Source organism: Etheostoma spectabile, chromosome 11 (genome assembly GCF_008692095.1).
Source record: "Etheostoma spectabile isolate EspeVRDwgs_2016 chromosome 11, UIUC_Espe_1.0, whole genome shotgun sequence".
Taxonomy (NCBI): domain Eukaryota; kingdom Metazoa; phylum Chordata; class Actinopteri; order Perciformes; family Percidae; genus Etheostoma; species Etheostoma spectabile.
Window position 1 is genome coordinate 6,337,924 of NC_045743.1, and position 17,819 is coordinate 6,355,742.

The following is a 17,819-nucleotide window of genomic DNA, read 5'->3' on the forward strand; positions in this document are numbered from 1 at the left end:
TTCAACGTCGTCCGCCATTGTGCTATGCTAGTCATGCAGTGAGCTGCTCCAAGTCTTTTCTGTTTAGTAAACTATTTGTGCACAAACCATGTTCTCAATGCTGAGTTTATGTGTTTGAGCCCCCAGGTGAGACTTGGAGTAAAGTTTCATGTTGTGTCGAGCCTTCTTAGTGTTTTAAAAATGTTGATTTTGATGCTATCATAGAAGGGCCCGTATAGCACTCCCATTCAAAGGGCGAGGCCAGAGTTGGGCTTTAAATGGATTGCTTAAATCTTTCCCTTTGTTTGCTGCTGTGCACGACGTTTTCTGCTTTGTTGCATTGTAAGTTTTGTGTAATCATGTTAAAATGCTTTTGTTTATGTTACAAATAGATATCCGTTTTTCGGTCTTTTTTTAATTAGTGTAGTACAGTACATAAATAAAGCCAAAATAATCAAAATCCTTAGTCCAGGTAGATAGGCAGCCATCTTGCAACGCACTTTAGCCAGTTATCGTCAAGCTGAGTGAAGGCTACAGCAAGGGACGTAATGTGTTGCTACACAGCTGCAGTACTGGCTTTACACTATGCATTTCTGTGGATGCTGTGTCTCCCCATTACAAAGTATCTGGGGTACAATGCAGAAATCTTGTCACGTTCATGTTTACACTGACTGTATACATTTTAAATATTTTTGCAATCAGTACAAATTGTATGATCTGTTATTTCAGATGATCCGGATGGAGACATTTGAGAGAAGATGGATTATCTGCTCATGCTCTACAGGAGCTCCATGTCACCCTCGCTCTGCTCCAATCACAGCGTGCCATTTGCCCAACAGCAGCTGGGCCAAATATCCAGTTAAAAAATATGGCTGTGTACAGGTACCTATTGCTGCTATACTATATGTAAATAAATAATTTTCTCTGTATGGAACTGCTTTTCTTTCTTCTTTTTTTTGCACTACTGGATCACAAATGTTCTCTTAACATAGATTCCTACGCCAAAGCTGTGGACCGGTGTCGGCGGCTGAGGGACACCAGCATCCACAGAAGATGAAGCAAGTGTCCAAAAAAGGCAGCGCCGACGCCCAAGGAGGTTCATGACAGATTCTTCAAGTGATGGTAAGACCTTTTATTATAGACTACATTTTTTTCACATATTTCAATCACAGATTTTGCAATGGTACAACGCTATATGTCTCTGTATTACAGATGAATCTGTTGCACGACCAATAAACTGTCCAGGACGGAGCGTGCGTCTGGAAGCCCTTCTGGAAGTTAAAATTTATGTATGCATTTATATAAACAGTCATATTTCTTAACATGGAACCAATGACAGTCAACATGGTGCATATCATGGGATTGTTCTAATGTTTGTCTCTTCCTGTCTTTTTTCAGCTCAGCAGATAACACTTCCTCCACCACCTGCATGTAAGTTGTTTTAATATATATTTTGTCTGATATAAAGAATAGGTTCATATTTTTGTAATGGCATGTGCAGCAACCTATCAACTTCATCTTAAAAAAATCATATAATTTATTTTTATATGTATCAACGCCATGCAGGAAACCAGCTGGTTGCCCAGAGCAGATGAGTCTTTAGTGACCCTACCACGGACTGCCACTTTCATCTTGGGACCCAGTTGAAGGTACAGTTGCTTTGATTTTTGTATTTGCAAAGAAGTACAATTTAATGGCAAGGATCACTAGAGTAACACAACATTTTTTGTTGTTTTAAACAGAAGAACTCACACAGAGGGAGGTGGCTCAGACATGGAGATCAAAATGAGAGGTAAGACTCAGGTTGCTCACGTGTTTGTATGTATGTATGGATGTATGTATGTGTGTATGGAGAGGAGGAACCAATATGGAAATTAAGTGGCCATAGTTCTGCCCTAAGACAAACACTATATAATTGCATAAAATCTAATATCTTAACTGACTGACTTCTCTTACAAAATGAGATTGTACAAGCTCTACACTGTATGCATAATCTGTTACTAATGTTGTACAGCAATTTTTCCGGTCAACCTTCGGTGGTTGTACTGGAGGTGATGCCGTCCGCCGCATGCTGCTGATACAGTACAGCCTGCGGGGAAGAAAGACAAAGAAAGCCTTCCAGGACCTGGCTGTATGCAGGGTTATAACAGGCAGGTTTTATTTTATTCTTCACATTAGTATTATGCTTAGCTTGGCTGACAAGAGGTTTTAATTTGACCTATAACTTTGCTTCATTTTGACTTCTACTCTAGCGGCCTGCCAGAAAAACTTCCCTGCGCTGACTGCTGCAGAAGCGGAGGATTTGATTGGGCAAGTTCTGAAGTTTGCCCCACACAGACGGTAAATTTAAGTTCTTCTGCATTATGTTCATAAGAAAGTTCATCAAAAAAAATGTGTTGTGTTCATTCTTAGTATTACATGTCTAACTTTTGTTTATTTCTTTATAGGCCAGCTGAGAAGGACTGAGCCATGGAGCCCCTTTTTAACTTTTTTATTAATATATTGTTTTAGTGACTTATTTTGCACACACTTTACAAACCCATCTTTATGCATCTTGCACTACATTTACACTACATCCTTATCTTTGTTGTTTCTTTTTCAGTTGTTTGAATATTAAAGTTTTGAAATGCCATCAAGTTTGCCTGTTCATTCCTTCCTACTAATATAACTTTTGTATGTATGTACGTGTGTATTTACAGTACATACATACACACATAGAGTATGGGTGTTGTTTAAAGGTTAGGGGAATAAGCTTTTCTTAACGTTCTGGGAACGTTCCCTGAAGGTTTGTTTTGGTTGTAGTTTGGTTGTCTGCTGGTTTATTGGAAGGTTTTCTTAACGTTCTGGAACGTTCGTTTTTGGTTACAGCGAACGTTCCCCTAACGTTAAGAGACCGTTCCGTAACGTTCGCTGAGGGTTGCAACGCTAAGGGAACGTTCCCCTAACGTTCGCTAAAGGTTGCAACGTTAAGGGAACGTTTCCCCTAACGTTCGCTAAAGGTTGCAACGTTTTCGGAACGTTCGCCTAACGTTCTCTAAAGGTTGTAACTTTTAGAGAACGTTAGGAGAACGTTCCGAGAACGTTCGCGATAACCAAAACGAACGTTCCCGGAACGTTAAGAAAACCTTCCAATTAACCAGCAGACAACCAAACTACAACCAAAACAAACCTTCAGGGAACGTTCCCACAACCAAAAACGAACGTTCCCAGAACGTTCTGGGAACCAAAAATTGTTAGCTGGGCTGTAGCCTAGCAGGCTTAATGACTACGTTCTCCGGTTGCATTTTTATTTTCAACACGCCTACTGCAACATGAGTCACTATGACCTGAAGACATTTAGCCACAAGGAACACATAATTAACACATAGCGCATAGACCCCAGAATGGGGAAGTAAACATCCATTCTGATCTTCTTAACCCTTGTGTTGTCTTCCCGTCAAAATTGAAAATCAACATTTTTGTGGATGCTTTTTATCGATGTTTTTAACTTTTTCTTACGTTTTTGTCCCTTTTTTCAACACTTTTGATGCTTTTTTTTCAATGTTTGTCCCTTTTTTGACGTTTTCAACACTACGTAACACTAACTTATTAACTTAAGTTTTACAGTTATTTTTGGGATTTATGCTCAATAAACCTCATTTGTAGGAAATTATACGTAATGTTTGAGTTAGAAAAGCAGAAATTAGGAATTACTTAGACAAAAATTAAGGGAATGGATGTTGATGGATAATCACAGACTGGAATATGTCAGCTTTTACTCACTAGGCTACTATTTCGAAACCACTTTATTTTTATTTTTTTTTTTCAAATGCTATAAAAGACACCCCAAAATGAATGAAAGTAGAGATTTGTACTTGCCAAAGAGCGTTGTGTGGAATCAATCATGTTATTTTGGGTAGTTAAAAAGAACATTGATTTGGGAAAACGGGTCAATTTGACCCGAGGACGACATCATGAGGGTTAGCTGTCAATGATTCTGGCGTCTGCTCCATGGACCGTATGGTCTGCACCTGTCCCACAGCAACACACAAAGCGACACTAGAGGGCGCTGTGAGCCAAAACTGCGCTGCGGCTTTGCCTGCACTCACAACTCCACAGCATCCAGTCGACTGAAGTTTGGTGCTGCCTCCAAATGGTCTTTATTGTGCTGCTGGTGCGCAGAAAAGAAAAGGAGTAAAAAGTGGTTTCTCGGTCTGGAGTGATGTTTCAAACGGCTGCTAGGTCTTAAGGACGGGCAAGATGTTGCAGAGGTAGAACATATTCAACAGTTGGATTTTACCGTTTGCATCAGGACAAGTAGAGGTGAGTGTCTCAATCTCATGAGTGTATAATTTGTATGACACAGGGAATAGAAATTGCCACAATTGCCATTGTTGTCAGATAAATGAGTAATTCTCAATTATCTTGAGTAACTACAGATTATTTTATTAAATAAAAAAGTGTGAAACTTATCTAACAGGTGTTTACGTGCTCTGTTCAAATGTTTAAAGAGCTGTGATAACTTTGAACCCTACGGATACCTAACTTATTTCTCATCTATTTCTCATTCAAAAATCTTTATATTTGGGATGCTATAACAATTGAGGCAAAGTTTAGCATTGCATAGGACTGAATAGTTTTCTTGACCTTTTTTATGCCAATAAAAATGTGTTGGACAGCATCTAGAGAACACATGAGTTGAGTTAGCTCTGTAGGACTAGGGAAAAATTAAGTTTGCTCTGCAAAATTCCTCCTGTGTACCTGCTGGGCCACAAGTATAAATTATATTCAGTTCAATTTTATTTATAGTATCAAATCATAAAAAGAGTTAACTTGAGACACTTTACAGATAGAGTAGGTCTAAACCACACTATAATTTACAAAGACCAAACAAGTTCAGTAATACTCACAAGAGCAAGCATTTGTTCGACAGTGGCGATCATAAGAGGGTGTCATTTCATGTTGTGCTGACTTTGATAACTTTCACATCTCAGTGCCACTCTTCCTTCTCCCTGTTAAATGAGCAATGAAGAAGAAGATGATGATCCAGGCCTCCTGTAGGAAAGGTCTGCATGTGTGTTTACTCCTGATGATGGTGGGAAGACTACAGGGTGAGTCTGCCATGCACAAAGAAGACATGGGAAAACTCAAATAAAGAACTCATGTCACATACAATGTTTTTTTTTCATATTGGTAGATGTTTCAGGCAGGGTAACAGCACCCGAGCGTCTGGAAGCTCCAGTGGAGAAGCCCTTCACTCTGATTTGCAGTGTTTCGCGGGAACGAGGGGAGTCTCTGAGGCAGGTGCGTTGGTTGGATGCCCAGAACCAGACCCTGCTGAGCTACCAACCTGGCAACAGAGACAGTGTGAGTGGACAGCAGTATGTGGAGCTCGCCCCTTCCCCGAAAGACACCTCATCTATCACCATCCGCAGGGTGGGCTTCCGTGATGAAGGCTGCTACACCTGCATCTTTGACATGCTTCCTTCTGGTTCAAAGCAGGGACAGACGTGCCTCACTGTTACCTGTGAGTAAGGCCATTATTGAGTGCAGCTTTGATTTTGTGAACACAGATGTAAGAACAGCAATTTGTTACAGTGTATACAAGATCCAACCCTGAGGACATAGAATCACTTTGATGGGTATAGTTCAGTAGTGACCCCTTATTTTCTGTCATCCTCCTACTGTTGACTTTGACAAAGAAACAAAATGCCCCAAAATTATTTTAAAAAGATATAGTACATTCATATCTACGTTACAGTCTAATAATAGTACATTAATATCTACTTTACAGTCTAATAATTTGATTTTGATGTATTAAGCACAAGTAAGAACACATATTTTTGGGATATTAGTTGGTTAGTTAGGTGCCTTTATCAAGAGCATTTTAAAAAACAGCTTTGGTTTCTGGATCTATAATGCCAAGATTCAAAGCCATGTACTGCAACAACATGCCTGCCTGTCAGGGAGCTAGAAATGCAGTGATGAAGCAAAAACAACAAGGTGTGGGTCTCTGACTTATATTCAACCCTGACAGGAGAGATTCAGATGAAACATATGTTTTTTAGTCCATGATGAAAGCCAGGATGTGACTCTTCTATTGTGACACAGGTCATAAACAAGGTGGGAAAAGCCCCCATGTGAGGCCAGGTTGAGCAATGATCAGTGTCGATGAAAAGTACAAGTTGGAAGCTGAAGCAAACAGTTTTTCCCTCTCTGCTGCTCGTGATTATGTTTTAAACAATATATGCGAATGTCTTATAATTATTTTGGAAGCCTGCCCTTTGCACTCTCCCTTTAAAATTACACAACACCAATTCTCCAGCAGACTCCAGGGATAGGTACTCCTCCCCCCTCAAAATCAATCTTCTGTGGGGATTTACTAGGAAAATATGTGAATACAGATGTTGCTAATCTTTGAACACAAGTTGATCAGCTTGTTGAAGCTCAGCCAGTCTTGGTAATAAAGAGATATGGAGCAATGGGAGGAGCAGGGTTAATGTTTCTAAGCAGAAACAGCTGTTTCAGATTCCAGGGACTAGTTTCTTTTGGGTGCCTCATTTTTGTGAGGCACCCACATAGGCATTGTCTTGTTTTTCACCCTTTGTGTCCCTGTTCTTTTTCTTATCTTTTCTCCTCACCCATCATTCTTTTTACTCCCAGCACAAGTCACCGTTGAAAGCAACAAGACAGCAGTGAGTGGCAAGAAGGCCTCCTTGATGTGCACCTACGGTTTACCTGAAAAGGTGCAGCAGATCGTATGGAGACACAATTCTGCACAAGGAGAATCCAAAGAGGTGGCCTCCTTTGCAAAGCGGAGCGACCCCATGATAGAGCCTCCGTTCCAGGGGAGAGTCTGGCTGAGTGCCTCCCTGTCCCAAAGTGAGCTCACCATCCAGCCTGTTACCGTCCAGGACGAGGGCTGCTACACATGTCTGTACAACACACATTCCGGTGGGCCCAAGACCTCCACGGTTTGCCTCACCATCTATGGTAAACTTCTGTTTCGCAGCCAGTCATTAATGCTGATAAATTTTATATTCTATTTTATATTTTATATGGCAGAAAAAAAATGGTTGAGGAAAATTTGAGCTCCACCTGGGAAGAGCAGATTATGTATGATAAAGTGCACAGATTATTTATCAGTCTGTGCTTGTGATGTTATAAACTGTGACGTTTCTCTTTACTTTTTAATTATCCAATTATTTGAGATATCCTTTGAAATTTGGACCTGTTTGTAACGCTAAATGAAATGTCCAAGCATCAGCAAAGTTAACAGAAGTCTTACTGAATGTCTGTACCACATTAAGCACCATATTTCATGGTAATCTATCAAAAGACGTATTTTTCTCCAGACAAAAATGTTGGGCCAACAGACGGACCCACCTTTCCATCCCTAGGGCCATGATGCAAACACGACAAAACAATATCTGACATTCAAGGCAGAGGATTTTTTTTTTTTGCTGCCAATGCTATTGTTGTCATACCGTCATCCATCTTTTGCTGCTCAGTTTCACTATAATATCAGGTTTGTGTTCAACTCACTGGCCGAATGTTTCTTTTTTAAGAAATACAGTATAAGTAAGAGTTGTTCAGATGCACATTTTTGCAGGGCTGTGGTTGCGTATGAATATGTCCTACAGTAAATTACGAGCTGGGAAGACAGAATCTAGTGGGGAAAATGAAGGAGTCTTAACTTGGAATTTGTGTCTGCAGGAAAGCCAGGTACCCAAGGGATTTAGACAGGAATGTTGATCTTTTCTTCCCGATTGTAGCTGATCAAATGATATAGCGAGGCTAAGCTGTCGGCTGATTTCTTAACACGCAAATACACAACAGTGTTTCCATGTGAAGAATGGACCATTTCAAAGAATGATGGAGGCAGGGAGTGAGGTCCTGATGCATGACTGTGTCAGTGTTTGCAGCCAGACAGTCAATCCCTCTGTGCTTTGTCTCTCTCTCTCTCTCTCTACTAATTTTCTCCCGCTCCGTTTCTCTCACAGCTATCTCAAAACAGATGTGCTTTTGTTTGAAATTGAACTGTACAGTACAGTAGGTGTTTCTAGAAGTAAAGCACGCTTAGCATTAATGCGTTTTTTTTTCTTACTTTGTACTGCTTCCTCCCTCATCCCACCCCAGATGATGTGATGCCCCCTCCTTTACTCCTACTCTCACACATACTGTCCACATACAGTGATAGCTGAAACACATGAATGCACATGATCTCACAACATGGAGTAAGTCATAGAAATCAAATCTGTCTTTCAAATGTAACTGAATTAAACCATTTAGAAAAAGTCATACTTGGTTTAACATCTTAAAAGAACAAATTGCAGGAGCAATTAGAGATAAGTAGTCTTAATGAGTAACCTTGACTTTGCACAATAATGCATTTACACTTCAAATGTTAAAATCATCACGCCACAAATAAGGCTACCAGGGGGTTCAGTTTTACATGCAATGAAATGACCACATTAGATGCCAGTGGTGGGAGAGATATACAGATTATTTACATAAAATGGCTGAAATTTATATTTTTATAATACCAACGTATCAAATGACAATATGACGATGTGAAAGGGGGTCGACAATTTGTACCCGAATCTGCAGCTACCCTCGGCTTTATAGAGCTTTGTAATGAGAATTATAGTGAGGAAAAACTGTGGAATTTAATCTTAGATAAGGGCCAAATTTCACTTCAGCTTTGTACTGTCCACAGGTTATTATGGTTCGGGTTGTTATAAAGATTGGTTCGACCAGCCCTGAAATCTGATGCAATCCAGACCGGTGGTAATTTTTACCACCTAGAACTCTGAGAAGACACTGAAACTATGAGGGCTAAATAGCTGTGGCTGAACGTCTTCTTGCCAACAAAAATGTTTTCAGTTCCAGTGCATCACATTCCTCGCTCAGCCCCGAGAACAGAGAATTGAAAACAGCCACAGATTTACTTCTGTATCTTAAGCATGCAGGAATTCTCATTCCTCACCTGATCCAAGGCTTCAAGGTTTTTCCCAGTTATCATCTCAGCAATTTACCCAAAGACGCGTGGTAAGATGTACAAATACAAACAATAATATGAATTTTGGCCAATTTCTGGACTAAAGTAATAAGTTTCATATCCCAGTTCTCCTTAGTGTTGAATCTTTATGTAATAATATTTCCAGAGTTTTCTGGCTTGTGTATTTTACACACAGCAAAAGAGAGCTAAGAAAGAATAGATTATACCTTGGCATAGTGTATTCCATATGTGTCATGTACATCTACCACAGCATGAGCTTGTTTGTTTGTAAATGTGTGCCAGTGTATTGTGATACTTCTTGTGTTTTCTGTTTGTTTCTCACAGTCTTGCCAAAACCTCAGGTGAGCTACAAGACCACCTCTCCAGGTGTAATGAAGCCAATTGCACCTCAGTGTCGCGCCCCCCGACAGAGATAGTTTGGAACGTTGAGAGGGATAACAGAACCATGGGCCCACCTGTGACGACACAGCTTCCACAGAGCGATGGGACCACTCTGGTCATCAGTACGCTGACTGTCCAATCCGGGCTGCTGAAAGACGTGTCCATCAAATGCTTGGTCCACCACAAAGGGCTTGAGTCACCGATTGCTGTATCCATGAACACTAAAAGTGAGTTGGTGTCAGTGAACCTTTGCTTAAATGACATGCATTACCTCAAAACTTTTGATAGCCTTGTGGCGTTATTTTTCCCGGGCATACTCCAAATGTACTTGATGTCATCATCACTTGAGATATTTTTGAAAAAAGAAGCCTACTAGCAGAGAATACTAAATTTAGTAGAAATTGTTGGAGACTATAAAGGGCATTAACAGAGTGCCAAGCATGCACATACAAAGCATTTCTTTTTAAAGGTGCTGGATAAAGAAAACACAATCAGAGAAAAGATCTGCTATCTCTCAGTACATTTAATTTCACAGGAGCAATGTTTCAATCCGAGATCCTCATTAGGCATTGTCAATAAACATCACAAGTGACAGCACAGTGAATCTTTGGTTTTGCAATGGTTTTTTTCTACTTTGGCCCCTTCCATAGAGATAATCTATCTGAGATTAAATTGACTCTTAATTCAATTCAATTTTATATATAGTATCAATTCATGACAAGAGTTATCTCAAGACACTTTACAGATAGAGTAGGTCTAGAACACATTCTATAATTTACAAGGCCCCAACAATTCTAGTAATTTCCCCGAGAGCGAGCATTTAGTGCAGTGGAGAGGAAAAACTTCCTTTTAGGGAGCAACCTTGGACAGACCCAGGTTCTTGATAGGCTAAGGTGACCAGATTTCTCAGACAAAATCCGGGGACATTTTCAGCTCAGAAGCATATTTACCTCCAAAACAAGTAATGTTTTTATTTTTGTAAAACTTAAAACGGGGACACTAGACCTAGAGCTGTTCTTATTAGGGGCTGAGCCCCCCCCCCCAGGTCTGATCCTAGACCCACCCCTGCTGCTACTTCCTACTCCACTTCACTACACCTCAAGATAGAAAGTCCTGATATTTCAAGATAAAAAATCCATCATTTTACTTCAAGATAAAAAGTCCTAATACTTCAAGATAGAGAGTCTTAATATTTCAAAATAGAAAGTCCTAATAGTCCTAATATTTCAAGATAGAAAGTCCTAATATTTGAAGATAGAGAGTCTTAATATTTCAAAATAGAAAGTCCTAATATTCCTAATAATTCAAGATAGAAAGTCCTTATAGTCCTAATATTTCAAGATAGAAAGTCTTAATATTTCAAGATAGAAAGTCTTAATATTTCAAGATAGAAAGTCTCAATATTTCATAATGTTGTAATGTTTACTCAACTACTGACAGCTTTTGCTTTACTGCTCAAGGCTTGTTTCTGCAACAGCTCATTGAGAATCAGATACAATAAAAACTACTCAGGACATATTTTCCTTTGACATTGATGCAGTATTAAACGAGATCGTTGCAATGTAAGTTAATAGGATAAATGTCCAGCTTGTATTTACGTTCATAAAAGTGCTTGTTTAGCTGCTAACAGACTCAGATTAATATTCTAAGTGTCTGACAACATTATGGAAAAGATTTCTAAGGAGGTCGACCTTTCTGTTAAAGATTAAGATCCTTTTTAAAACATAAAAGTCCGCGAAATTGCGTTCGCTAAACGCACCAGACTCCATGTAAATAATCAGTGATTTTAGCATCGTAAAACATGGCTTCTAAAACCTCTCTGAGCACCGCTGGCTCTGGCGGTCTGGAGCCTGCGTGTGTTGGGTGTGCGATTATCGGCGACGTTTTGTCAGTTTTTTCTTTCTTTCATACCAATTTCGGGTCTTTCAGTCACAGTGAAAACCGGGGACATTTCCGGGGACAGATCCAGCCGGGGACAGGTAGCCAAAATCGGGGACTGTCCCCGGAAACCGGGGACGTCTGGTCACCCTATGATAGGCGTGTTGTTGTGTTTGGCGGTGCCGGTTAGCGGGTGTGATGAACAGTGGCCATAACAGTCACAATAAAAGACAAAGGAACAGTGACTAGTAATAGTAGTTTATAGGAGTTCATGGCATAGCAGGGCACTGCAGGGCGTTACAGGGCACAGCAGGATATAACAGGGCGTCACAGCACGTTTAGCAGGGCTAAGTCGACAGCTGCAACCATGATTTTGGTGCCTCCCTAATCCAAGGAGACATGCTGGGCGAATAAGAACATGCGGACCGTAGTCTATGCCCTTGACATTCCACTGCTCCGTTACCGCTGGAAAATCTACCGGATTTCACTCATTTAGGCCGGGTATGCGTTGCTTTGGGCTTCCTTTGTGTTGGCATTTTAAAATCTAGTCGATGTATGAGAACTGTGGTTAACTTTTTCTCAGATCTCTGCAAGGTAAATCCAGACAGCTAGCTAAACTATCTGTTTAATCTTTTCTGTTTTCTGTTGCACGACTAAAACAACTTTTAAAGGTACACATGTTCCACCAAGCGGCACCGCAGCTTTTCTCTGATGCATTAGTTTTAATGCAGCGAGTGTTGGGTTGTAGGTAAATGTGCTTATAAGTATACAGTATGTGTGATTGCCATGCCTTTAGTTTGCTGATAACCTTTAGTTTATCTTGGCTTCATGGGTCAGGAGTACACACATTGTAGTAATCAGACAGTGAAATTTATATATATATATAATATATATAAATCTCAAATCTAATCAATGATGGTTCACAAAAACGGAAATCAGTGTCCAGACTAGCACAGGCCTTATACAGTAGTACACAGACACAGATGCCAGCACCGATCATGACATTTAATCTGGTTTCTGCAAGGCTAGGTTTTTACACACTGTGCAGTATATTTGGTTTGGCAGATTATAAAACTGCTCATAATTTTTCTGCCTTTCTCCCTCCTAGTTGGGACGGCTCTCACCATCCTGATCTCAGTCACCACCGTGGCTGCCCTGTTGGTCATGTCCCTCTGCTTCTGCCTTTGGAAGTGTTTCTTGCGCAAAGAAGGTGAGATCATGTTTGTCAATGTCAAGGTGTTAGGAATGAACGGAAAGCAAATCATCTTTCCAAGTCATACTCCTAAACACCTTATGGGTACACTCTTTGAGTCACTTAGATAAAGTGTGCAGAAGAAAGTGGGGAGAAAATGTACAGCACATATATCTGGCATACAACAAGAGATAAGAGAGCAATTAACATAGGAGCACAGGATTATAACTTGGAAAATGTTTTTTTTCACTTAAAGGTTTTGTTAAGTGACTTATTTAGAGTATGGTTTTGATTACGTTGGGATTGGAAAAACAATCAATGGTTTTGTGGCACTTGTTCGCTTTTAGTTTTGCACCTTTCCTGAAGCTTTAGTTGATCTCTCGGATGTGGCTAATTTGGGAAAAGTTCTACAGATTTACATCCAGCCTATCGCCATTCTCTTAAGAAGTCATTAAGGGCAATATAATGTTTTTTTATTGAGTGAGTAAGTTAAATGTATTTATTTAGTTCTTTTCTCAGATAAAATCACAAAGTGCTTTACAGTGACATAAACACAAACAAAGACAATGTAACTTATTAGAACTAAGGGAGCGAGCTGAGGAACCTGGGTGAAGTAGTTCAGCGTGACTGTGCAGTGCTCTATGTAGGAGTGAGAATTTTAAACTGAATCCCAGATGAAACAGGGAGCCAGGGAAGAGACTTTAAGAACAGGGGTAATGTGGCCTTAGGGTTCTCTACCTATGGTGGGCTTTGGCAAAGTGCCCGGATGTCTACAGAAACAATGAAAAGAACAGTGGCTCTACAGAATGTGCTAATGAACTAGCCTCTGTTCCACTATCTTCCGTAACTCAGTGCATTCCGCGTTTCTTTCACCTGTCTTTCTGAAACAATGAAGCATGTTCATGGGGTTTACGTTGCATATTCTGAGACAAATTACCGTACACGACAGCAGTTGCTATAAGAAATTTAAATCTTCTCCTGGCTGGCCTCCGCTTTAAGAGCGTGCCCCTGGGCGGGCATTCTTAATTGGTTTTGTCACTAATTGAGGAATTAGAGACGCAAATGCAGGCGAGGTGTTCCAGGCAGTTAAGGCAGTTAAGGCATGAAGTGAGTGAAGTAGCACACTGTTGAGAGAGACTCTATTCTAAGGCTGCATTTTTAGTTTTTAGCATAGTGATAAATGTCAATGGGATTTTGAATGAGGTTTTCTTACTTCTGGAACAGAGCCCTGGTTTACTTTGGATTTTTTAAACGAGATGTCTGGAAAAAAACAGTAATATTAGCATAAACTAAACTTTAATGCTGCACTAATCAATATTTATATACTGTATATTAGCAGTGGATCTGCAGTTCCACTCAGCTCTCTATGGAGCCCTATAGTCTCCTTTAGATAGAACAGGCAGCTGTTAACAACATTACCAATAAATCAACTGTATCTGCCAGCGCTAAAAATAACAGAATGAAAAATTAGCAACTACCTGGTGAAAATAATGCAGCATTTAAGATGTCTTTCTCTGTGGTTGTTCAAGCCAACCGGAGATATGTGAGAGCGTGACAGCCTTTTCACCTTTTTGCTACCTGCACTCCATCTGCACTTTATCCGCATGTCCACTAAATGTTTTCTGTCTGTGCAGAAAGGAAATCAACCATGGATCTGTATAGTACTACTAACTAAACTTCATACTCCAAAATAACTTACAAAATGAGGAAATACCTGCATATCAGCCTGGTGCCTTAATAGACAGGACAACTGAGACAGGATCTGGAGTGATGAGGTCTGGTGCACACCTAATGTTTAACAGCACAGTAGCTGACTGTCACTTAGTGTTAGCATCGGGTTGGATACCCTACTCTATTTTTTACGTGTTGTTGAAATGCAAAGGTTAGTTGTTAGTCTAAAATAATTAAAAATACATTAAGTTATCACTGTCCAGTAACATTTCACTCTTTTTGTGGCTTTCCTGGATTTTTTTGTACTTACAGCAGATTTTACAAACCAAAAAATAAGTGAACACAACTCATGTCTGTGGACCCTGGACTCTTTCCATTCACTCACAGAAAAACTCTAACTATAACTATATAACTGCATGATCCAGACCTCTTTACTCCAGATAATTGATTGTGCAAGCTCAGACAATGTAACTATCACAGTATACAGTGTTTTTTTATAATCCGACAGATGAGACATAATATTTAGTCAAACCAGTATGAATCTAGCTCAGTGTAGCTGTGATGTCTCTGAATACAGGGCAGTCAAACAGTTTTAGGTTTGGAGGGAATGTTGTCATTACTAGGCTTGCCGTGCTTTTCATAGCTGCACCAAGTCAAATTTGAATTTCCATTAATGGAAAATGTAAACGTGAGAAAACCTAAACATGTATAATGCATTCTTCCATTTTGTGCCATACTTTTCCTGCTCTCTCCGTGCATTTCTTTTCAGCTGATTAATCTGTCAGATGAGACCAGAGGCTAAAAAGAAAAGGCAGTGCTTCTCAGAGCCGACCTTGCAGAATTGTTGCCCTGTGTTGTCATCATCATCATCATCCTCATCTTGGTAAGAAGGGAAGATGTTCTGATACACCTCTATACAGTAGAATGTCAAATACAATCCTATTGGTGGACGCCAACAGTACCACGACATTCAGCTCTGCTCTTCTTCCTCTGCATCTGACTTTTACATAATCTCCAGGCTGTCTTCACATGGAGTCAGTAAGGAAATGTTGAGCGGTCCATGTTTTTCTTTCTAGTTCTGAATTGATTGAGGCGATTTTCTGCACCACATTCCAGAGTCACTGTATGAGAAATTAAAGTCCAGTGGTTTTGCTGTTACAACATATTGCATGTCCTCAAAATACTTTCCTGTTTGTCTTTTACCTGGTCCTTAAAGGATAAGTCTGGTGATACCATATGGTTCTTATTCAACAAATCCTATGAAAAGAGTAAAACCAACAATGAATTGATTCAACTAACAAATGTGTAGACAAAGTCTAATATAGCATACCTCTGCAGTGTTGTCTAAAATCTATTAAAGCACATTTACGAGTCACATGATGCACCGGTCACCTGTACATGGGCACTTTTTAAGGATTCACATTCTATTGTTTCCCAACCAAAACCAACTAGAAGGACTAACTAATAGATATATTTGGCATTTACATTGCAATTTAAAACAAAAAAATAGGAAAATACAGAATATGGTCAGCCTTATCCTTTAAATAACATAGCTAATTGAAACTATGAACTCATCATTACAGTAAGTTGTTCCTTCTTGTACCTCAGCGAAATCCTTCCATTGCTTCCTTTTATTGTTAAAGCTGGGAGAGTCTTCATTTGTTCAACTAGGGCTACATAACGTTTTTTTGTTTCAAAGTGTGTGTGTGTGTGTGTGTGTGTGTGTGTGTGTGTGTGTGTGTGTGCGTGTGTGTGTGTGCGTGTGCGTGTGCGTGTGCGTGTGCGTGTGCGTGCGCGCCTGCCTGCGCATGCACATTTGTTAGAGGTTAAATTCTTTGGTCAGCTGCTTGAATCAATTCCCTGAGGAAGCAACACTGAAACCTTCTTGGTACCCCTGAAAAAAATGCATGTACTGCTGCCCGTCTACATTGTAGGGTCCGGAGAGTTCATCTGTGTGAAGATGGCAGTGAGTTGGCTAAGGGGTTTGATAGTGGTTAAAAGACCAGAAGAGCCACGCTGTGTCCTTCAAAAAAACCTAAAACCGCATCTGGTCATTTGTACATTGCTCTGGATCAAATTGGCACATAAATGCCTAAAATATAATGTTAGGAGGCTTTTTGGATATCATGTTTGCATGTGTAAAGGCAGCTTTATGCTGAAATAGCCTTGTGTATCAAAGCATATGATATGATACGGCTTCCATTCATCACATTCCTCCCTATTAATAAGAGTTAAGGCAGTATTCCTCTGTCTGTATAATTTCACAGTATCCATATGGCGTTAAATATGAGCTCAAAGCTTGCTTTAGAATAATTCTAAATTGTGGTTTCAGAACATTTGCTAAAAATAAATTTAAATGCAGCATATCCATTCCTGTACAGAGTCACTGCAGTCCAATAAAAGAAGAAAATATGAAACGATGCATTATGACCAACAATGTGAAGATGGTGAAATGAATACAACAAATAGAATAATAAAAAATATTTTAAAATGATACATTTCTGAATCTTTATTATGCATAATCTTGCATTGCCACTCTTTCAACATTTTCAGCTCAGCTTTGTACCAGAAAAACATGACATTCCTTTCTGATGTGCCAGACCTTGCTGCCAGATGCTCATTTTTGGGGGGGGCTTTTTCATCCCAAGCCAGACGGATCATGGTGGACCTCATACATCAAAACACACAAACACACACGCACACACACACACACACACACACACACACACACACACACACACACACACCACACACATATATTGTGCACACACATTCACTCACAGCGCCTGCAGCACTTGCCAGTTCTGTTCTGATGTATTCATAACCTCTGGAATAACATACAGTTATACATTTATTAGTTCTGTTGCATATGTGTGTGTTTTTTTTTATACACACACAGAACGTAAAAACTAATAATAATAGACTTAGTCGCTTTACTTGGTTATTTAAAAACTAAAGTTGTTAAATATAAATTCCCAGTCACCAAATGGACAATGGTCGAAGTGCTGTAGAGTCCACACTCTCTAAATGACCTCAGACTCGATCTAATCAGGCCTGTCTCAAAGGCCGCCTTCGCACAAGCCTCCACGCTCTCCATCGCTCTGCCGCCTGAACCAGGGCTTTGTCCACCACAGAAAAAACACAGTTACCGAGTGTGTTAACAGCTGCGTGTGTGTGTGTGTGTGTGTGTGTGTAAGAGAGAGAGAGAGCGGGAGATAGATACTATGAGAGCAGAACTTGTGTGTGGGCTGTAACTACCAGACACCAATGTCGAGATGAAAAATTCCACTCATGAGACAGAACAGAAGTTCACACAATGTTCAGGACTCACGTACAGCATGTAGACTACATTTCATCTTTTCACAGTATACTGTAAGAAATATAAAAGCCAAGTCACATTATTCAGGAGCATTTCATGACATTTTCCACATGCCATTCCTTAGTGAAAGGACCTTTTGTGAGCATCTGTAAATGGATTACATCACAGGGAACACAGTGCTCCACTGAACATCATCTAAAGAAAACTGAATTAACAGTGTGTCAATATGACACACTGTGTGTTATCAGTATGATGGTGGCAGTGGTGAGTTATTTATGGTCTAAATGAGGAGGGCAATCCCTGCTTTTCTGATTTTGATCTCAAATCTTTCAGATTCACGAATGAGATTTTTCACTCAGATGTTGAATTTATTTGACGTGGAAGGAACCCAGTCACAA

At 39.9% G+C, this 17,819-nt stretch overlaps 1 protein-coding gene and 1 long non-coding RNA gene across 2 annotated transcripts; both read left to right on the plus strand.

The window, feature by feature from the left end:
* Positions 1 to 647: 647 nt before the first annotated feature.
* On the plus strand, positions 648 to 1,259 carry LOC116698008 (uncharacterized). Its single transcript, XR_004334093.1, has 3 exons — positions 648 to 861; positions 972 to 1,101; positions 1,192 to 1,259. It is a non-coding gene; the product is annotated as an uncharacterized LOC116698008 (long non-coding RNA).
* A 2,773-nt stretch (positions 1,260 to 4,032) lies between these two features.
* On the plus strand, positions 4,033 to 16,588 carry LOC116698046 (OX-2 membrane glycoprotein). Its single transcript, XM_032529772.1, is given in 8 exon segments — positions 4,033 to 4,281; positions 4,953 to 5,069; positions 5,156 to 5,485; positions 6,622 to 6,951; positions 9,305 to 9,349; positions 9,352 to 9,588; positions 12,348 to 12,449; positions 14,872 to 16,588. Coding segments are annotated over 7 exon segments (1,137 nt in total). The 5' UTR covers positions 4,033 to 4,281; positions 4,953 to 4,984; the 3' UTR covers positions 14,880 to 16,588.
* Positions 16,589 to 17,819: the final 1,231 nt, after the last annotated feature.